The sequence below is a fragment of the Anopheles nili genome, chromosome 2 (assembly GCF_943737925.1).
Source record: "Anopheles nili chromosome 2, idAnoNiliSN_F5_01, whole genome shotgun sequence".
NCBI classification, from domain to species: Eukaryota; Metazoa; Arthropoda; class Insecta; order Diptera; family Culicidae; genus Anopheles; species Anopheles nili.
Window position 1 is genome coordinate 20,197,554 of NC_071291.1, and position 22,348 is coordinate 20,219,901.

Here is a 22,348-nt window from a genome sequence, read left to right on the forward strand (position 1 = left end):
ATTGCGCCATTTCCTACGTTGTTATTGTGCATCATTTTGTGCTGCAGTGCTAGTAAGTGCAGTGGTTTAGTTTCCGCATGAAGATGAAACCAAGCCGTGCCAGTGCGCGATGAAGACAGAAATCTGTTTCAAATCAAAGCGTTCAAACATCGATGATTAACGACACAGGTCTGGCGGCTCGATTCTAGTGTGAACGAGCAACCATTTCCTCGGCGTGATGAAGTAAGGGCAGCTATCATTCGCTTTCGGGTAGAAGGTTAATCGGGGTAACGTCGGGGAAATCGGTGCGTTCAAAGCCATGCCGCACGGGCATAAGTGTGTCAACGTCCGCTGAAACAAAATTAGAAAAAGAAAAAAAAATAACCCATAATGCTAACGCTACCCGAAAATATAGCCACCGCCAAAAGTCAATGTCAATGACGCGCACAATTTGAGTTTGAAAAGCGTCGTCGTGCGAGAAAAACAAGGCGCAGCAAGCCGTGGCCCGTAGCAGCGGTGGCCCAGGGTACAGGCAGTACGGCGGTTGCAAGGGTGACGAATGCGTCGGATGACGTGCGAGCGGGAGAACGAGCGCGCGGTTGCGCTCAGCTGTGACGTGCGAGCGAGAGAGCGAACGCCTAGTGCGCCGTCTCGGTCGCGCGTTGTCACAGGTGATTGCGAGTTGTCTTCGCACGAGAGTCTCTTGACAGCTGTTCCGCTATTGTGTGTTTTCTCTCGTGCGCGTGCGGTAGTGGTTGCCGCTGTGTGCTCCTGTGCTAATCGAATCCATCGTATGTGTAGTAACACGCGGAAAGGTGAGAAAAAGGGCCTTAAGTCTGCCCACGGCACTATACTGCTGGTGGGGCATTGCCGTAACAGGATAACCCACGTTGTCCTTGTTTTAATCGTGGCGCGTGTGATTGTGACAGTTAGTAGACGCCGTGAGTCGCGTGAGTTATTTGTGCTTTTCCCAACCAACACAGCACGAGGCTAGCGAGGCTGTGCCACACATCGAACAGCACCCTGAGTCAGCTGACGGATCCGTTCCAAATTATCCGCCAATGTTTCTTTGTTCTTTCAGTTCACGCTTCTAGATCGCAACCGTGTGTGAGTGAGCGTGCCGTGTCCTCCGTCGATCCTGCTCGATCGTGGGGATCAGTTCCGTTTTGTGTGTGTGTGGTTTTTGTTGTTGTTTTTTTTGTCCCCCCATTTATTTGTCCGACGCTAGTCAGAGCAGCTACGAGACACTGACGTGCGAAAGTGTTACCAAGCAATCGGCGACGGCGGTTACATAAAAAGTGAGTGAGAGAGCGCAAAAAAAAAACGACAAAATCCATCTCCCGTCCGCCCAAAACCCAAAGGGCCATTTGCATTTAGCTCATCGGCGGACGTGTTGCATTCCATCGATTGGGTAAGTTCGCTGCTAAGTAATGGTTGTTGCCTCTCGAATCTCTCAGGTTGTTGTGGGATTTAAAGGCAACGCAAACGGAACGAATTGTAAGGGCAACTAGCTCCAAAAGTAACCTCTCCGGTGGTGAATTGAAACGTGTAGAGCTAAGGTTTCTCGAGTGTTAAAATCATCCAAAAGTTCAAGTGTTTCTCGAACGCCCTTTAGCCGCCTTCAAGGATCGGGCCGCCTGTCGTCGACTTTCCATCACGTAATGAAATCTCGACGTGGGAGCAAAATGTACCCGGTCATTCGGTAGGGCGACATCATCGCCGTCCAGTGGCAGTCATTTATGTCAACACCAGCAGGAGGCTGTTCAAACTGCCACCATCTCTGAGGCACTAACATGCTTGTTGGTGTGCTGGGGGATTGGAAAAATAAGAAAAAAGTCACATAATTAACTATCAATCCTTGGCAATCCTTTGCCCGCCGATTAGCCTCGCGACATTCGCACGAAGCTCGCCCAAGGCGTGTGTGTATGTTCAGCGAACCGGAAACGCGCAATCGAAGCGGATCTATAATTCATCGATTCCCGCCACCGTCGTCATCCATTTGGCGGGGTCGTCCCGGGCACAATTACGGAGACGTTTACGGTTTCCTCCACATGGTTTCGCTTTGTTTGCTCGCGTTGATGCACAACGACTTTGCTGGCGCACGGATTCAATCAAGAAATCAATGCGAACGAGCGATCGTCCGCTGGCTCGCGAGGTCACTTTTATAAGGGTATTGACTAGATGGAGGGGTCCGTTTCCTGATTGAAACGAGCGATGTTAGTTTGCTGGCCACTAAAACGATCCCCACTGGCTCGCGGTTTCATTCGTTTGCTCACATTTCCCTTGTGGTGGGAATTACTTTTGTTTGGCATTTTATTACACCCCGCCAGAAACGTGAACAAATCGGGGTCCTTTTTGTGCAATCGTGCAATTTTGAACGTCGCAACTGTTTCGATCGACGGCTCCAGTCAATGGCCGGGAAAATCGAATCATTAAAGAACACTCTCACCCCATTGCGCGCCTGACAAACCATGCGCGCCTGACAAACGCGCCTGACAAACCTCACCACCAGAAAATGGGAAGGTACGGTTTTGCCTGCGTAATCATAATGAGCCCCCAACTCACACTGCAGTGCCTCTCTCGATCGTGAGCTCACAAAGAAACGCTGGTCCTGCACCCCATCGTTAGGTCCGTTGTGCAACCGGGGTGAAGCTGCAAAAGCTGGCCAGTTTGTGCCGATGGTTTCGCAATTATAATTGAACCAACATGCATGAGCTCTCTCATTAGGCGGGGATTGGGCAAAAGGGACGAAGGTACCGATTAGGCCCTCTCCCCCTCCACTACACAACCCTTTTTAGTGCATAAGCATAAGTCAGCCAACGAGTTTTGCTTACCTGTCGATGACAAAGCGCCGAAGCCATGAGCACTCGAAGGACATGAACAGATCAACTTCAGAACGTGACGATTGTCAACCGACCTCTCGACACAACGGTGGCCAACGGTGACGGGCAGGTGATAATGAGCGTTTTTTTTCCTTTCGTGAGACAAGGTCAAACCCGAAGGGTTAGTGACCAGAGGGATTTATCATCCGCGTGAAGGTATCCATTATGGATGATTATTATGGTTGCGAACGAGTTTTTATGGGTTTTTTTTTGCGGTTGCTATGGTTGGCAATGGGATTAGTAATTCTGTTGTTTAACTGCAAACCCAACTGGTTATTAGCTTGATGGCAATTGATTTCGTTAGAGGACGGTGATGTTAAATGATAATGAAAATTTACAAATTCCTTCTAGTAATCAGTGTAAAGGGCAATAGAGAATGTTTTACAATTGGAGGAATTAAAGCAAAAGGTCAATAACGAAAGGGTTTATTCGCGTGGTCCAATTCGCAATTCCCGATAGCTTCTTTTTGTGTGTTTTTTTGCCGGAGCATAAGTTTTCCTTGTTTCGACCGAGTAATGTAATATGGATGTCGAGTTAACGCTTCTTGAACGCAAGGAATAAGTTGAAACGAGCATTTAGAAGCACGTGGCATTACCAAGTAGCAAGCTTCTAATGGTTGCAATGGAATTGTTGGCATTAACTGAAGTAAGGCTCATCGCTGGTTCAGTATTTTGCTCCGATTTGCAGCGACAGCATAAAACGACAGTAACAAAAAGCCTACGAACGAACCGCGGTCACATGCTCCTGAAGAGGTTGGGAAAAAACTTTTATGGTTTTGTTTTAGCGTGCTGTGCTCAAGCCCATAAGGTCAATGACTTTGCCCATCCCCCAGGACCACTGTTTGGGCCGCCTGAAGCCACGAGAAAGGTGCAGTGGAGTATGCATGCTAAGAGAACGTACTGTAAAACCCTCTAACAATGTCCTCACGCGTTGCCGGAGCAGCGACATAAACAACTCCCCCAGCGAAAGAAAACGCGACACAAAAGCCCCTGGGGGAATGAAGGACCCGCAGGGCTCGACCGGGTTTCACGAGTGAAGAACGCGGGTTGTTTTTGGTGAATGAAATCGCACTTTTCGACCAAACGGACGTCACTGAAACGCGAGCGGTTCGTTTACATATCCAGCTCCTCCAGCTCGGGTTTGCGTGGTGTGAGGGAAACCTTCGAACAAAAGCAGATAAGAGTCCGGAATGAATTTAGCCACCGTTGACCCACTTTTGAGCATGCGTACCAAAAGTAACACAATGGCAGCTCCAAAGCTTGTAAAGTTACTCGAGAACGATCTGTAAAACGTTCCTGCGGTCGAGGTCCTGTTCGAACACACTCAAATGGCTGCGCCAAATTGTGGTTGCGCTCAAAACTACCAACTCAAGCATCACGTGTTAAGGATACTTGTGTTGATTAATTTGCTCTTGTGACGTGCACGATCAGCGCAACACCAATCGAGAGCGGGTAATGGATTTTAAACTAGCTGCCTGTATTTTGGGCTAAATAATTGATAAATGGGCTCCCCCCCCCCCCCCCCCCCTTGTCGATGCTTCTTCACTCCACCAGCAAAAGGGATGTGTGATACGCAAATGATTGGCCTTTTTCTCTACAGCTTGACAATGCCGTCAATCAATGTCGTTTGAATAGACGCGATATGAGACACGATATTTATTTGCGACGCACTTTTTTTCCCCCCCCTCGCGGCAAGTGTTGCAAATCAAACCGGAATCAATAAGTCAATTGGTCCCCAAAACATGCCTCGTTTCAAATGCCAGTGATGGGTAGGCGTGTAATAGGGCATCTTTCTTTTTTTTGTGAATCATTTTCCCCTCGATATGACCGTTTTTTTGAGTGAATGCAAACGTACTTTGCGTACATGTTTGATTGTGTACATATTTTTTTCTCTCCCCCCTCCCCCCAAACTACACTGCCCATTTTACACAGCCAGCAAGCTTTTTGGATGGTAAAACACCCCCACGCTCCGTTATCACCCTCGCTTACGCCCGCGAGACGATCGCGTCATTATCAGCATCCAAAGTTCACCCATCCGTCGTGCTGTGCTACTACGCTACACGGCATCTCTCAACGTTTATTTGCTTCCCCTCGTGGGAGGCAGTTTTTCCTTGCTCTCCCCCTGGGTGGGGGTGACTTTTCCATCGATGTTCCGCGAAACGCCAAGGTCATGGTGGAGCGATTTCGCGCCATCAACGCGCGTGCAAACAGATCGCTCGTGTGGGTGGGCTGAGTTGTTGTCGTCGCGATAAGAAAGCAGGCGAGTTTTGACTACAATGTGTGTGGCCCGTGCGCCAGCCATTGTTCGCGCAATGTAATCAACTGTCCACATCAACAGTGGATAACCGGCTTACGCTCGGACCTTCATTGTCAGGTGGGGCAAACAATGTCCCAATGTACACCCAACACAGCAATGGGGGGGGGGGGGGGTGTTCGTCGAGAAAAAAGGATTCGTCACCTGCCAAATGTACGATTCCTGTGGGGTTTTCTGCTCGCCCACGGTGTTCCATTGCTTTTTTTTTCTTTTTTGCTGTTCAGGGGTTTGTTACATGACGCCAGATTCGTTCAGCTCCTCCATCGGGTGAGCCCCCTTACTGAGGCAACGGAAGTGTATGTCTGTGTTTGTCGTTCTTTGAACCGGCGGGTTATCAACTCTCCAGGCTGTGCGTAGGTTGCTGAGGAGTGCTGAGAACGAAACATATGGTGTTTGGCTTTCGCCCGGTTCCCGGGAGCTGCTTTTTTCCCCTTCCAACGAATTCCATGAATCATCCATCTTTTTTTCCCGTATTTACGCAGCCAGCCAGTGGACGTGTTGTTGAGTTTTCCAAGAGAAAGAACAGCAAAATGGTGGTGACTAAGCCATCCATCATCCATCCGTTGGCTTTCCCACGCATCCTTCATAACCGGTTTCGTTCGTTCTTTTCTTTCTTTCTTGCGCCCTGCCAGGACATCCGCCATCCCCCGGCATCGAGGACACGGATGGTGGTTCACCCAACTAGGTTCCCCGTCGTCGGCTAGCTTCGGTTGGAGCCGCGCAAGCACCTCCGGATGGACGCAATCTGCGAGCGAACCGTTACATCGTCGTTCCCGGAAGCAATCGCACGCGCGCAGTAACGCAGTGTTGTGTGCCCCGTTGGTTTGGGGGTTACATATGACGCCCCCGCTCCGCACGGTGGACGATCTAGCATCCTTTTGAGTGATCCGGCAAAATAGCAATAAAAAACACGTGAAACACGCCAACCACCATGGGTGAGGAGAGTGTCGAGCGCAGCGAGGGCAAGCTGCAGCAACAGCACGTGGCCGATTACAGCCCGGTTCGGCAGGATCAACAGCAGCTTGCCCAGGCGCCCCAGGACGAACCGGTACAGGATGCTGACGAGTTGAAGGATAACGACAGCACGATCGGTGAGTGTTGGTGGGTGGGCGGGATTTTTTTTGACGCCAGGAGAAGGAGTAATGGCACGTGGCACGTGGCCGTGGGCAGATTTGTTGCGTGAGTTGTGCGTGTTCTAGGGGCTTCCTGGCGTGGCCTTTGGGTGGCGTGGTTGGGTGGGTGATATATTTGCGCACAATTGGCACTATTATGCGATGGAGATGCGGGTTGAACGCCGACGAATTGAGACCAATTAAATTCAGGGCTGCGTCACCCTACGGCAGCTTTCAATGGAAAGCCTGCTGCTGCTGCTGCTGCTGTGAATGTTCCGGAAAATTGGCCACATCGGACTGGCATGATGGCAGATTGGAAACCGAAATCTCGGCAAGCGGTTCCCCAGCGATGATGAATTTGTTTGTGTCGCTGTTCCAGGACGCCAAAGTCGTCAACTGCGTGCGTCATGTGGGAATGCGCACTGTTCTAGGAATGCCAAACGCGTTTGTTTTTGTGGCGCTTGGAAAGGTTGTTTTTTTTTTGTGTGTGTTGATTTGCCTTTGGCTCCATCAAAACAACCTCGTGTTGTTATTTGCAAACGATGGCGCCGTTTTCTACTACGTGTTGTGTCGCTAAATGGTTCTCCCTATCATGGAAGTTTTAGTTTAAGTTTTTTGGTATGCTTTATAATCTTTTTTTAATGAAATCGAGTACCACCTCGTACAATTTCGTTGCTAACGAGAGAGCATATTTGGTAATGAGAATGTGCTAATCTTCTTGAAAAAAAAGTGAAGACCACAGAGAATGGTTTCAAAGCGTGCTGGCATATATTTCTATCGATTTATATAAAGCGCCAATCGAACGATAATTTGATGTGAAACAGTTCGACAGTTGTACCGCTCGTCCGCATTGCTCTAATTCCTGCCCATGACGCACAGGGCGATGTTTTCTCTATCCAACTATCTTTATGGATGAGCTGTCGCGACCCGCACCGGTGTCCTTGCCAACGGCCAATGTTGGCTACAAGGACGACCAACCTGATGCCAAACGATCTCTCGACGGTCGACGATGATTGTATCCCTGAGTAGAGAGCGTAAACCTCTCGAACTTATGCACCCTTTTCGCATCTATCATGTGGCGCATATCGTTTGGATCAAATATTTCAATTAATGGTGTGTCTCTGAACATGATCTTGTTTTTGCGATCTTCCGCGGGATGGTTGATCCCTTCGCTTTTGGGCGTAAAACGAACGACCTTATGTCACTGCACGCGCGACATTCACAGTCACCAGTTTGACTCATTAACCAACTTTCGATTCGGTTTCGTGGCCACGAAGACACAATCCCGGCGACTGGTGAATGGTGATATTGGCCATCTGCGCCATATACTCGCTGTGCCACCCCGGCATGGTTTTAAAAGAACGCTGGGTGCGATCGACTTTGTGGCAGATTGTGGGGCTAAAAGAAAAAAAAACTACTCTCTCGGAGTCTGGCGGTGTCGCCCTTTTTTTTTTGCTTTGGCCCCCGTCGACCCACCGTATCCGTTCCCTATTTATAGGCCCTGTAACCCACATTTTAGGAACGGCAAATATACGCCAACGTCAACGCTGCCGCTACTGCTGCTGCCTTGCATACGGTGAACCGGATCGGATGCTGTGACAAAGAAGACACATCGATTCAATAATGGCATCTGAGTGCATCGAGAGCCGTCTGACAGAAGAACAAAAAAAAACCCAAAGCTTCGTGACCTTATCCCACAGGGGAGTTCTTTATCGTAGGATACGAGTAGACCTTGAAAATACACAAACCCACGCTGAGACATTGACGGATCCGATACGCTCTGATACGTGAGGTGAATTCGAATTACGCGGCCACATGGAATCGTTCAAATGACCGGTGCTCCCTTTTGCCGTGTGAACGTGTGTTCCCTTTTAATTGTTGAACATCCCTCAAACCGCACTCCAATGTGCCACCGAGATGATGGAGCAGCTGATAAAGAGCGCGCGGTTCGCGTTTGCGAATCGAGGGAGCGCCAGTCAAATGGTTGTAATTTGTTATCAGTTACCAGCGTTTAGGAAAGGATGTGTTGCCTAGCGTTGTCGTAACGCCCCAACGTCGTTAAAGCGGACGAAGGGCATTGTTTTTTTTTATCAGTGGCCCACACTTTACCCGGAAAGATGGGGGGATAGTTTATAATTCGCAAATGTCGCTCATTGCACGCTTAATATGTTATCGCATTAGGAGCAATTGAGCGATCGACCGATAGGCGCATGTTGAAGATGAGAGTGAGCGTAGGCCCGATCGATGGACCATTTCCTGTGTATGGCAGCGGCATTGGGATGTTGATCATTGGCGTGCTATAAAAGGGCTTTACGCTTAGTCACGTGCGTTAGAATGTGCTCTTATTTAGAAAATAAAAATAGCCAACACTACTCGATGCCGCGGCGGTGCCTGTAAGGTGCTCGAAAGTGGGCCAAAAAACGCGTATGTGGGAAGATGGTCAGCTGAGCGTTCTTCAAACCGCTGATGGATGGAGACAGCATCCAATAATATCATATTCCTCCCGCTTCTCAATTGAGTTTAAATCGGGCCAAGTATAGGGGACCGGGGTTGGTTATCTTGCAGAGCTTTGACGAAAACATATCACCCATTCGCGTTCGCGTTTTCATTCTGGCCAAATTTCCGGTGGTGACTATTTTGGACGGGTTCGTGTGTGTCGAATGGGACGAGTCTATTTTGAACCTTCGATCATGAAACGTGGTCCTTCGGTTGACGTCGAGAGTGGGCCGGGTTTGGTCCACTTTCTGTCGCTGGTAGTTTTATTCCTCCATTTCACTGTCACGGAGAGGGAATCCGGTCCGGGCGTCACAAGGTTAAGGTCGTGAGCGCGGAACCTCGAAAAAGGCGACTAATACGCGCCTGCTGACACGTCTCGGAAGGTGAGCTGGTTGGCGATGTACGCTTCGCTAAACGACACATCCTTGGCAGCGGTGTATTTTTGTCCGACCTGAATGATGAACTGTTACCGATGGGGTTGAGGGTCGGTCTGCTTCTTTTGGTCAGCTTGTCGCGGTTGAACGCTGGAAACATGTGACACGAGCGTGTTTGCGCTGCTGAGGAGTGAAGAATTTACATGATAGAACGTCGAGAAAAATCTTTTTTAACTAATGTACTACCGTACAGGGAAATTAGAATACGTTTTCGTTTCTTTAGATGTTCTCTATGTGTTTCATAACTAATGTTTAATTTTTGCCTTAATTTTGTCGATGATTTACAAATCATCAGTTATAAATCATCGACAACAACAGCAAACAAAATAGTTTGAAATGTGTATTTTTTTAATTTTTTCTCCTATCATGATGTAAAAAGTAAACAAAAACAGCAGTGCTCTCTTCCACGTGTTGCACTTTGTTCGTACAGTACGCAGCCGCCGGGTATGTGGCTGCGTACGTAAGTCGGATTGGTTTGTGTACCAGCTAACGATGTAAAGTATCGTTAACCCTTGTGTAATGAATTTCTGTCACAATGAGTACGATGTTCAAAATATCTTTAGTAATTTTTTTATGAAAACTAGCTATTTTTAGAGTATAAAAATAATCTTTTTTACGTCATTTTAATTGTTTTCTTTCTACCTCTTTAAACTTGTTTCCAGATCGCCCACACAATGCCACTTCCGAGAATGAATCGACCAAATTGAACAAGACGCTTCCACCGGCACTGGTGTTGGTGCCGCAGGATAATGCGCCAAGCGTGAACGACGAGCCAGAGGAGAATGGTCAAAATCAAAACGAGTCAAACGGTCGGGTCGCTTTGTTGCCCCGGAATGGCAGTGCCACGATCTGCCGTAGCATATCCAGCAGCACCATGCAACCTACCACCAAAGCTGGCCAACCGGATGGAACACGGCATCGCTCCGGGCTAGAAGATGGCGATCTTGAGGACGGTACGACGGAGGACGATTATGAGCTAGTACCACCGGATGGTGGCTGGGGCTGGCTCGTGCTTGCTGGTTCCATGCTGGTGAACATTCTCGTTCCGGGAACGATCAAGAGTTTCGGTGTGCTGTTCGTCGAGTTTCTGGAGGCTTTTCAGGCGTCACCCTCGTCAGCTGCCTGGATACCCGCGTTGTGCTACTTCCTGTACAGCTCTCTGGGACCGCTATCGAGCATCCTGTCGGTGAAATACAGCTACCGGACTGTTACCATCATCGGGGGAACGTTTGCGGCGGTCGGTATGATCATCACCTTCTGGGCGACATCGATCAACTACTTGTACATCAGCTACGGCGTGTTGGTTGGAACCGGCGCAGGACTCTCCTTTCCACCGACCGTGTACATCGTGACATCCTACTTTGTGAAGCTGCGCGGACTCGCGAACGGTTTGTGCATCTCAGGCAGTGCCCTTGGATCGATCATCCTGCCACCGGTGTTGCGTTATTTGCTGCAAAACTTCGGTTACCGTGGTGCCTGTCTAATCATGGGTGGTATCACGCTGAACGTGTGGGTAGCGGCGATCTTCTACGAGCCGGTGGAAAAGCACATGAAACGTGTCCGCAAGGTACGACCCGACGAGGAACTTGACGACAGGACGATCGTTCCGGTGCAGCAGCGTGACGTGATTCTGGAGGAGTGCGAATCAAACGAAACGGACCCACTGGCCGATGGTGGCAGCATCGCGAATGGCCAGGTAGCAGGATCGAACGCATCTCAGCACCCGCAGCAGGGAAAACTGCCAAACGTGAAGCCCAAATTTGCCATCACTGGTGACGATACGCCAACCATCTCAACGCCAACGCTCGAGCACAAATCGCCCGATATCTTCCGGTTTAACCCAAAGAACGGTCTGATTGATAGTTTCGCCCGAAGCGCTTCTGCAGCCGCTGTGCCCGTCTCATATGGTCGCGATCGGGACGAACTGCTGGGAGGTGCCGGAACCGGTGGAAGCACTCAGCGCCAGCGGAAGATCAGCACCCCGATCAAGGAGGAACACCGCAATCTAACCTTCACCAGCCAGCTCAGCTCAAACTCGTTCCTCGGCAATGACGGCACGCTCGGTTCCTACTTCCGGCTGAACCGGTTGAACTCGATCCGAAGCGGCGTGGGCCAGCAGGGAAATGGCCAACAGCCGCTGCAGCAGCAGCATCGGCCACCGAAACGCTCGCCCTCGACTAGCAGCTTCCAGTACATGAGCACGCCGTTCCACGGTAGCACACTGTCCACGCATCAACCGCGCGAGTTTGCCTCCCATCTGTCCTTGCGCTCGTTCGGCGGAAGCGTGTCGCGTACGAAAGCTTCCGGTGCGGCCGCGGAAGGACCCGACGGGCAGGATGTTGGCAAAGCGGGCAAGAAAGACGATGGTAGCAAGACGACGTTCTTCGATCTGTCGTTGCTCTCCGATCCGACGTACCTCGTGATTCTCATCTCGAATTCGACGAACGCGATCGGGTACACTAACTTCATCATTCTGCTGCCGGCGTACGCAATTTCGCTCGGTTTCGACAAGAGCCTGGCCGCGTACCTGTTGTCGATTGTGTCCACGCTCGATCTGGTAGGGCGCATCGGTGGTTCGGCCCTGTCGGACACTGCGCTTATCCCCAAAACGTGGTACTTTGTCGGCGGACTGTCGATATCGGGGTTGGCGTTGGCGTTGCTACCGACCGTGAGCGATTACACGATGGTGAGCGTGTTCTGCGGTCTGTTTGGGCTCGCTTCCGGCACGTACGTGGGCATAACGGCCGTCATCATGGCGGACATGCTGGGAACGGAGCGGCTCACGTCCTCGTACGGTATCAGCTTGTTCGTGAACGGCATCCTGCAGCTGGTGGGTCCTCCGATCTGTGGTGTGATCTTCGAACGCATGGGGCTCTATCAGCCGCTGTTTACCGCGCTGGGTTTCATCCTGTTGGGCGGATCAGCCCTGTGGGGCTTCATGCCACTGATTAACCGTCAGAAGCGCCGAAAGGCCGAAGCAGAGGCGGCCAACGCGAAGGCTCTCCTCGAGGGTGCGAAGCTGCCACAAACTTTAGACGATGAAGGTGGATCGTTGATCGCTTAAATCCGTGGAGCGATGCTAACACTGACGCAGAGCCTGCTGTGAAAGAGTATTCCGCATTTTCACACTCAATGACAATTTCGCTCAATTTTTCCGCCACAGCAGAGAGCTCCCTTGATTGAGATGTAAAAGAAAATGAGCTTCAAGATAGGGACGTAACCGTTCGTGGCTATATGCAGAGGAAGATAGGAAGTTAGGGAGCGCAAGAAAACTGGTAGTATTAGAGAAACAGAAACCAGGCAAAGCCAATAACAGAAAGTGACCATATACTAGTTGTAAGATAAAAATGTAGCTACCGCGGCGAAAGGAGAGGCACCAAACGTAGGATGATCACACTCTGTCAATCCAAAACGAGAACGACATAACAACATGTAGGGACGGCTGGGTTCAGACAGATTGGATAGTATTAACTTCAATAACCGGTGCAGGAAAAGGACAATTACGCCTGCGGATGACGAGAGCGCTCGTTTAAGGGATGAACATTGCACGACGCAACAACCAGTGGAAATCATATTCCTAATCGCGTTCTATCACGTTTCACACGTGCCTCTCGAAGGAGGAACTCTCTCGATCCAATCAATCAGAATCATTCAGCTCAGCATGTTGTTTCTTTATTCAAAGTATGTATGCGAGGTTTTGCGAATGCAACTGGGATGCGTGTGTGTGTGTGGATTGCTTTGGATTTTTATTTGTCGGCTCGTGCTAGGCCGCACTTTTCCGTGACAGTCAAAGTTAGCAAAAGAAAGGAAATATCGAAGCCATTTTAAGTTGGCAAAACTTAGAGAACTTTCCATATCCGGTAAGGACATTTTGGAATGTGTCGAACACAGGGTAATTGAAACGGACGGTGCTTTTAGAAAATTGATCTTTTTCGCGAACGGTCACATAATAGTAACGTGCAATTTGACCACCAACCACCCTTAAGCGGCGTATACTTTGTTAAATCTTTTTTGGTTTTTGTAAACTAGAGGTACAGATGTGTATGTGTGTGTGTGTGTGTGCAAAGAATGATCGAGTGTACTTATTGGTACCACGTAACCACTGGAAAGGAAACCAAAACAACACAAAAAACAGCGACGCAGCAAAGAATGATGTTTAACATTAAGTATTGTGACCGTATATATATGTACAATTTATTTTTGTCAGACGGAACCTAAACAGGATGTAGATAAATTACGATAAAATATAAAACAACTGATAACCTATGACGAATTTAGTACTGAGTATAGTAATAAATAATCCGAACACTAGTTAAGCTGCTGATTGAAAACATGATTAAAATGGTACATAATAAAAGGATTTTAATGTTCAAACGATTAGACTTCATTGTTATGGGATTTTTGAGACGATTTTCCGAAATTTCTAGGTCCGGTATCCAAAATACAGGCTCCGGTGAGCAGAGCCATGTATTTAAAATGGAATTCCACTATATAGTAGATACAATTATAGGAAAAATTGTTCAATAATATAGAATGGAGGTTATTTAAGAATAAATTAAATTATTCGCTTACTCACAAAAGCCCATTTTCCCTAAAAAGATGAATAAAAATGATTCAAATCCCCAAAAACTTGCATGCAAGCATCCGGAATCGAAAAATATCGTGGCGCGGAGAAAATTTTCGACGACAAATTTTGCTGTCCAAAACCAACTTTTATACCAGGAGAACATGACTTAAAGAGGTTGCTTCGTGCCTGGTACTGTTGACCTATCAGTGATCTCGCTCCCACGCATTTGCCAATTTGGAATAGCAGCTCACTCCAGCGGTATTGATACCGTTGAACCATATCGCCGCTCTTTTCGGCGCGTGAGTAAGCGCATCCTCTCTCTTTTCGCATTGATCGCTCGTTGCTCTCATCCGCTATGTTTAGTGCCACCGCATTCAAGGGGATTTTTGCACAGCTGCTCATCGCTGATGGGGCTGTCCTGCTCATTCATCGATCGGTTAATCATCTCCCACTGCATTGATAAGCCGCTCGGCAATGATACTTGCTTACCGAAGGGTCCTTCCCCCTTTCTGTTGGACAAATAAAAAAAATGGCACCGCTCAAGAGTGAGCCCACGAATGCAGCCGTAGTATATATATGGCGGTGTAGAAACGAAAGCTGTTTTATATAATGTAACTTATACTCATCTGCCCAGAGGGTGATAATAATGATCCGAACCCTCAAAAACTCACACACAAGCACCCGAATCGAAAAACCTCATGGCTCAGCGCTGCGCGGAGAAGATTTACGACCTCAAATTTTGCTGTTCAAAACCGACTATAATACCAGGAGAACATGGCTCAAAGAGGTTGCTGCCTACCTGGTACTGCTGCGCCATCAGCGATCTCGCTCCCACGCATTTGCCAAATTTGCATGTCAGCTCGCTCCAGCGTTATCGATACCGTTGATACATATCGCCGCTCTTTTTGGCGCATGATTAGGCGCATCCTCTCTCTTACCGCCTTGATCGCTCGTTGTTCCAAGCCCACTATGAGATTTGGTAGTACTATGAGTGGCCATAATTTATGAGATAATGTTCGAATTTAAATCAATTAGCTAACCGAGTCAGCTCGGGATAAGGCTTTCAGCGGCTGTTGGGAGGAAATGTTTTCAGCTCATAAATAATAATTCAAATCTAAATACGGACAGGCTGTCCTTAAATAAATAACAATAACAATAATCAATTAGCTGCATATACCAGTCAAATTTTAAACCCAAAACAGCAAAGATAGCTAGCTGTGTGGCTTGAATAAATATATTAGATGTCATAGAGTGCCTTTCTTGCAGGAAACTTAATAACAATTTAGTGATGAATAAAAACGTTGCCAGTATATCACGTATGTGTCCCACTGTGCAACGATGATCGTTTAGTCCAATCACGTCGTTCGTTCAGAACAAAACAAAGTACCGTTTTAGGGACAAATCTCATTGTTTTCGTTCACGTCTACGTGCTAGCCGCCATATCGATACTAATTACAATTAAATACATTACGATAAATGCACTGAAGTGCCATCGTCTTAAGTAATTAAGTTACACCAAGTACGCAAAGATTATTTGATTTTATTCTTGCTTATACAAATGAAGAATTTTAGCACATTATGTTTATTATTAAAGAGAGTCTCGTAACGAATGATAACTTACTTCACAAATATCTGGAATATTAACATGAAAAAATGAAATGCTCATAGAAATGCCGTTAGCGTGTTTTGTAGTAGTAGCATCACATGCTAAATATCGTGGTGAAATTTTGGAACAAAACGCACTGCAATAGATAACACCGTTTGATAAGATTATAAACAGTGTGTGGGGAGTTTTAGCGATAAGTTTAATTTTGTTTGATAACTTTATGCGGTAGGTGTTGAATAAAGTTTAGTCATTATTTACATCACAGAAGCGTTTGAACAAAACAAACCTTATGGCTCATTTCATAAACTTCCCTTCATCGTCTTTATTGCGTTTTCTTTTATCCGATATTCAATGGATGGTAAAACGAATTATTCATCCACTTGTCAGTCATGGCGTGAAGCTGTGTGTAGTTTTGCTCCTACCGCATTGCCAAACAGATCGAAATATTTCATCATACATACGGCCGAATCTTACCGTCCGCCCTAATCCAGGCGATATTATCCGAAAACCGTCGTCAAAGATATATAAATTTCCCACGCATGTTGTGGCACTGCTCCATTCGCTCGTAAACCTTACCATCGTCCGGTCCGCCATGCAGCTGTACTTCAACATCGTATCCCCACCGTGCCAGAGCGTGATGCTCTTGGCCAAAAAACTCGACATAACACTCGACATGAAGGAGGTGAACCCTCATTTGGAAGAAGTGCGCGAAGAACTAAAGAAGGTAAGTGTGTGCGTGCGGAACGAATGCAATTCATTAATCTCAAACCCTCCCCCGGTGGCAGTTCAATCCTCAACACACAATTCCAACGTTCATCGACACCGATGGCCACGTCGTCTGGGAATCGTACGCCATCGCCATCTATCTGGTGGAAAAGTACGGCAAGGACGATTCGCTGTACCCACGCGATCCTGCCGTGCGTTCCGTCGTCAACCAGCGGCTGTTCTTCGACAACGGGGTTATGTTTCCGAGTGCGATCGATTATGCCAACTGTTTGCTGAAGAAAAAGCAGCAACCGTCGAAGGAGATGCTGGAAAAGCTCGAGAAGGCGCTTGGTTTGCTGGAAAACTTTGTCCAAAAGCGTGCGTTTGTCGCGGCCGAACAGCTGACGATCGCCGATCTTTGTGTGCTGAGCAGCATTACGCTGCTCGGTGGTTTGAAGTACGAGCTGGAGGCCTATCCGGCGGTGAAGGGTTGGATCGGTCGGGTTACGAGCCAGTTCCCGGATTACGCCGAGTTCCACCGGGAGTTGGAGGAGAAAAGTATGGCGTACATTAAAACGCTTTAGATGGGTTTAGTTTCCATTCAAATGATACGATTAAACCGAGAGCTGTAATGTGTCGCGTGGAGTGATGAACTCTGACCACAGTCGATTGCTTTTGTCCCTAATTGCTAACGTTGTGGATTTAGAAATAGATCGCATGCAGCAAACTGTGTCTGTAAGGAGTGATTGTAAAAAGGAATAAATTCAAACTAAACCGAAAACGTGCATGTACCACATTTCTATCTGGTCTGGTCTGTAGAAGAAGAATAAAAACGAAAGTGATACCAGAGATATCTGGTGAGGGATATCGTCATTTTGCCACACCTATTCGTTGGGTGCATTATCAGTCCTCGATCAGTCATGTCAGGTGGACGAGATATCACAGACGGTAACGTCCGCCAAAGTGCAACGATAATAGCAGATAATAAATTAAACTTATGATTCACACAACGCTTAAATGATGAAGCAACCCATCTATATACTTATGCCACCGTGATCACTTTCCATTCGTTAATCGGAGATGATTTTTCTATCCACATCACGGTGAAGTAGCCAAAACCAAACTAACGAGAGGCTCGGCAACGCACCAGGGCAGGCGGTGGTAATTGTTGTTGGCCAAAAAAAAAATTACCTCAGCCAAGCGGCGAATATTTTGCCCAGTCATGCTGGAACCAACCCTTTTCGCGGGAAGGCCACCGTCACCGGCATACCTCGCAAGTGTTGGTGTGCTGTTGCGCTCTGACATCATCATGGCCCGCGATCATGCCAACGCTGGTGTTAGTTATGCTCCAAACGAAATGCGTCCCCATCCATAAAACCACCGGGAAACTCGACGCCGCGCTTCAGTCAGTCGTAGTTAGGCGTTACGCGTTCGCAAATTAAGAGCACGGAGCAGTTTGTACCAATCTCAAAGCATGGATTACTACTACAGCCTTGTTTCACCGCCCTGCCAGAGCGCGATCCTGGTCGCGAAAAAGCTGGGCATCACGCTGAACCTAAAGAAAACGAACGTACACGATCCGGTCGAACGGGACGCCCTGACAAAGGTACGTAACACAACGCAACGCTGTGCACGTTGGGCCTGACCGGCATTCTGGGGTTGGTTCCTTTTTCTCCAGCTCAACCCACAACACACCATCCCGACGCTGGACGATAATGGCCACGTGGTGTGGGAATCGTACGCGATCGTGCTGTATTTGGTGGAGAAGTACGCCAAGGATGACACGCTCTACCCAAAGGATCCGAAGGTGCGCTCCGTCGTTAACCAGCGGTTGTTCTTCGACATCGGCACACTTTACAAGCAGCTCATCGCCTGCATCCACACGGTGATGAAGAAGGAGCAACCGACCGAGGAGCAGCAGGAGAAGCTGAAGCAAGCCATCGAACTGCTGGAGCAGTTCGTCACCGAGCGGCCGTATGCTGCGGCGGCTCATCTGACCGTGGCGGATATTTGTCTGCTTGGTACCGTCACTGCTCTTGGGTGGCTTAAGTACGATCTGGAGGCGTATCCGCATATAAAGGCGTGGGTGGCTCGAGTCACGGCCGAACTGCCAGATTACGCGGACTTCCGGAAGGATGTTGATGAGACAACGAAAGCGTTCATGGCTAGCCGAAAGTGAGAAGGCTTCGTGTTTCGGTGATTGTTGAAAACAGAGTGTAAGATAAGCGTTCTTTAGCACCTTATTTTGATGATAAAAAAGAATACACCAACAAAATATTACAAAACATCTTCCCCTTTATGTTTGCGATGCAGTACAGATATACCGAACAGTAGCGTCAGTATTAATTTTTGCAAAATATATAAATTTACAATTTTTACACCAAACGATAGTGAGCGTTTGCCACTTAGTTCAAGTGTACCAGCTACACCCTTAGTAAATGGCATACACACTCCACCGAAGGCTTATCAGAGCGTGTTCGTATTAGTTCATTCTTTAATTAACTTCCACCAAACAGAGATAAATGCTAGTCAGTAGTGGCTGAATTGTCAGTTTTTTTCCGCTACGCGATTGTTACGCACATCCGCACCCGATAGGTGAGCAGGTCTGGTACACGAACAACCACTTCCAGTAACGTTCGAAACGCAGCACGCAATGGATCTGTACTACCACATTCGTTCGATGCCCTGCCAACCGGTGGTGTTTCTCGCCAAACACATGGGCCTTGAGCTGAATCACAAAATAATCAGTATCTACGATCCGGTTGATTTCGAGGCACTCAAAAAGGTAAGGCATAAGCCCACCAAGAAGAGTTGCTTTGCTAACATCTCGGCACGATTTTAGGTCAACCCGCAGCAACACACAATCCCGACGCTGGTGGACAACGGCCACGTGGTGTGGGAATCGTTCGCCATTCTGATTTATTTGGTGGAAAAATACGGCCTCGACGATAGCCTCTACCCGAAGGATCATGCCGAGCGATCGGTCGTCAACCAGCGGCTGTTTTTCGACAGTGGCATACTGCGGAACCAAACATTGCAGAACTTGATGCGGCATATGCGCAACAAACCGATCCCGGAAGAGGACAAAAGCAAACAGCAACGTGCGGTCGAGCTGCTGGAGACGTTTCTCACCGGCAGCACGTATGTTGCCGGAGAGAAGCTGACGATTGCGGACTTTTCCATCTTTGCCAGCGTTTGCGGGCTCAGCATGATGCAGTACGATATGGTTCCGTTCCCGAACATCTCTCGGTGGTTCAAACAGACGTCAACTCACATCCCGGACATTGAGGCGATGCGTAAACGGATCGAAACCGATCTGCAAGCCTTGCTGGCCTCTCTTAGCTAGCCTTTCGGCAGCTAACTCTTGCGACAGCTTTTCAGCAGACATCTGAGAAGTGTTGTTGACATCAGCATAGCTGTATTCTGCCCCATTGCACACCTTTAGGGTGACTTGCACATCACCGAATCGGTATCTATCGTAGAGATAAGATAAGGCTCGATAACCGCGACTGCGGATGGACAATAAATGATGTTTGCTAATATATATATAAAAAAAAACATTCAAATGCATTGTACATCGTACCTTGTGCGGGTGATAAGACTTGGCACGCTTTGGCCACCTTTATTGACCTCATCGGTATCCGATTGCACGGAAGCTTTAGAATCACGCTCGCCCGTGACGTTGCCGGGTCCAATTGATCTATCAATCGGTCGTATCGGTAGCAATAGAGCACGTTAATCGTGAGTGGCCATTTCGCGCGCATCGTCCATATCCTTCCCAAGTTCAGCTCCTTTCGCAGCAACGGCTCCCATGGGCTCATAAATCCTTTCTCGCCGGTTTGGCGGTCGCAACTCCGTGTATTGCTGTTCCGGTTGGGCATGGGACTGCAGCTCGCTGGCACGCATGGTTCGAAATCGTTCCAGAAACGCTTGGGTCTTTTGGGTGGCTTCCTTTGTGATGTCGGTGTATCCCACCAGGTCTCGCTTGCATTGCTCGTACCATCGGTGTACGTTTGGGTAGACGCTAAAGTCAAAGTTAAGCAACCCATCCAGGGCAGCGATCGTGACGGCTGTCGCAAAATCCGCCACAGTTATATGCTCCCCAGCAGCCCACCGGCTGCCGTTCAGGAACCGATCGAGTACCGCTACGGCATCCTCTACCTTTTTAAAGTCCTCCAGCTTGCCTTCGCCTCCCATCAGGATGGGATGGTAGTAGGCGGTGACACTTCGCATCAGCGTGCCGATGTCGTAGAACAACCGTTGGTTAACTTTCGCGCGCTGCGCAATGTCCTTTGGGTAGAGCGTGTCGTCCTGCGCGTACTTCTCGGCCAGGTAGATCAGGATGGCGCTGGATTCCCACACCACCACGTCACCGTCCACCAGCGTGGGGATGTAGTGCTGGGGATTTAACTGCAAACGAAGCGAAGCGAAACTGCTGGTCAGGCAAAGGTTCTCGCTTGTTCCGAAAAGCTACTACTACTGCTTACCTTGAGAAATTCGGGCTTGTAGTGCTCGCGCTTCAGCACATCCAGCTCGATAAGGTTTAGCTCGAGCTTCAACCATTTCGCAAACAACAACACCACTCGACAGGGCGGAGATATTATGTTGTAGTACAGGACGAGCGGCATGCCTGCCGATTTGCTTTCGCTTTCAGGTACGTTGCAACAACAACTGATAAAATGCCGTCGACCAGCTTGGCAAACCTTGATTGGTGCGTGGACGGATCTCCTGTTTGTCATCCACCTTCGGTCATCTTATCTAATCGCGTACGTACGTAATCTGGGAGCTCTGTTGATCAACCGCCATGTGGGTTTGAAATTCGGATGTGCTTTTGTACTGTAACGTGTCACCTCTGTTCTTGCAAGGAGCTGAAGCCGTTTTATTGTGGGCGTCCGTTCACCGAACGATCACTGAATTTTGGCAAAATTGAACGCGTCTCGGAAACGGGTAGCTCCTTCGACGCATATCTCCTGGTATCCGGCAACAGATTCCTTCATCACTCCGTACCAGCGTTGGATGTTTGGAAACTTGCTGAAATCGTATCCAACGGTCACTTCGAAGGTGTTGATGCTTGCCAAAAGAGCCAAATCGGCCACGGTCAGCCTGTCACCGGCGGCGAAGGTTGTCTTGTCGAGGAAAGCTTCAAGAAATTCAAGCCCTTCGTCAAACTTCTTTACGTTTTCGGGGTCCAGCTCTTTGTCCTGCATCACCACCGGGTAGTACGTTAGGGCGAACCGTAGGTAAAGCGTTCCCATGTCGAAGTACAACCGCTGGTTCACTACGGCGCGATTCTTCGGATCCTTCGGATAGAGGCTATCGTTTTTGGCGTACTTTTCGCACAAGTACGTGAGGATCGCTCTCGATTCCCAAAGGGAGAAGTCGTTATCGACCAGCGTCGGGATGGTATGTTGCGGGTTGATCTGTATTTTGATAGCCAATAGAGAACAATATCAAAACCGAACTTTACCACTTGTAGGTTAGGACTCCATTTTACATACCTTCAAGAACTCCGGCTTAAGGTGCTCTCCTTTTGAAAGATCAACCTCTTTCAAGTTTAAGTGCAAACCAAGGGCTTTGGCTACCAAACGAACGGACTGGCAAGGAGCCGACAAGGGAAGATGATAGAAATCCATTGCGAAAAACCTCTGCTCCGCGAGAAACACTCAACCAGTTGGGGAAAGCTGCTGAACGAAAATGCCACCCTATCTAAGGCAACTAACTACTTTTATGAATTCAATCGTTATCAGCGTTATCGTTTGGTTACGTAATCTACTAGCATTGAAAATGTCTGAGCAGCAGCATAGCCCCACCGGTAAATCGAAAAATATGTCACATCTTCTTCATCTCCTACAATGGTGGAACATCAGCTTCATTGTTTCGCATTTTAAGAAACAACCTCTCTTTAATGTTGTAACCTATATTAGTTATGGCTACTAGTAAGAATTACTATGTCATAGTCTTACTATAACAAAGTTGTAGTGAATTACTCCTCAGCTTAACTGATTTACGAACAGTTTCAGAACCTCACCCAGTTTGTTTCTGTATCAGAAGACCGCCGCTTAGTGCTACGTAGTGGACAAAACACAACGTATATTTGGTTTATTAATTGATTCATCAATTTACGTTGTGTGCAGATGGGTTATCGATATCTGTTTTTATTGCTGAAATTCTTTACGATATGATATTTTTTGTGTGTCTGCAATATAGCGTGTTTAGCGGCATAGCATTATCTTGTAAGTCTCATTGACCTAAAA

The 22,348-nt window shown here is 48.1% G+C and overlaps 6 protein-coding genes across 6 annotated transcripts; 4 read left to right on the top strand and 2 right to left on the bottom strand.

Moving 5' to 3' along the window:
• The first annotated feature begins 6,105 nt into the window (after nt 1–6,105).
• Nucleotides 6,106–12,367, top strand: LOC128731597 (uncharacterized). The gene is made up of 2 exons (XM_053824731.1): nt 6,106–6,265; nt 9,879–12,367. Exons 1-2 carry the CDS (start codon nt 6,106–6,108, stop codon nt 12,278–12,280), a joined length of 2,562 nt encoding a protein of 853 aa, XP_053680706.1. The 3' UTR covers nt 12,281–12,367.
• A 3,608-nt stretch (nt 12,368–15,975) lies between these two features.
• On the top strand, nt 15,976–16,678 carry LOC128731351 (glutathione S-transferase D4-like). Its single transcript, XM_053824463.1, has 2 exons — nt 15,976–16,113; nt 16,175–16,678. The coding sequence occupies exons 1-2, from the start codon at nt 15,982–15,984 to the stop codon at nt 16,676–16,678; spliced, it is 636 nt and encodes a 211-aa protein (XP_053680438.1). The 5' UTR covers nt 15,976–15,981.
• An 890-nt stretch (nt 16,679–17,568) lies between these two features.
• LOC128721214 (glutathione S-transferase D5-like) lies at nt 17,569–18,324 on the top strand. The gene is made up of 2 exons (XM_053814941.1): nt 17,569–17,700; nt 17,773–18,324. The coding sequence occupies exons 1-2, from the start codon at nt 17,569–17,571 to the stop codon at nt 18,271–18,273; spliced, it is 633 nt and encodes a 210-aa protein (XP_053670916.1). The 3' UTR covers nt 18,274–18,324.
• A 374-nt stretch (nt 18,325–18,698) lies between these two features.
• Nucleotides 18,699–19,592, top strand: LOC128721776 (glutathione S-transferase D4-like). Its single transcript, XM_053815568.1, has 2 exons — nt 18,699–18,879; nt 18,937–19,592. Exons 1-2 carry the CDS (start codon nt 18,748–18,750, stop codon nt 19,438–19,440), a joined length of 636 nt encoding a protein of 211 aa, XP_053671543.1. The 5' UTR covers nt 18,699–18,747; the 3' UTR covers nt 19,441–19,592.
• Nucleotides 19,593–19,775: 183 nt separating this feature from the next.
• LOC128730508 (glutathione S-transferase 1-like) lies at nt 19,776–20,737 on the bottom strand. The gene is made up of 2 exons (XM_053823558.1): nt 20,582–20,737; nt 19,776–20,504 (listed from the first exon to the last, which is right to left on the bottom strand). Exons 1-2 carry the CDS (start codon nt 20,720–20,722, stop codon nt 19,830–19,832), a joined length of 816 nt encoding a protein of 271 aa, XP_053679533.1. The 5' UTR covers nt 20,723–20,737; the 3' UTR covers nt 19,776–19,829.
• Nucleotides 20,738–20,967: 230 nt separating this feature from the next.
• On the bottom strand, nt 20,968–21,727 carry LOC128731399 (glutathione S-transferase 1-1-like). The gene is made up of 2 exons (XM_053824517.1): nt 21,593–21,727; nt 20,968–21,514 (listed from the first exon to the last, which is right to left on the bottom strand). The coding sequence occupies exons 1-2, from the start codon at nt 21,725–21,727 to the stop codon at nt 21,002–21,004; spliced, it is 648 nt and encodes a 215-aa protein (XP_053680492.1). The 3' UTR covers nt 20,968–21,001.
• Nucleotides 21,728–22,348: the final 621 nt, after the last annotated feature.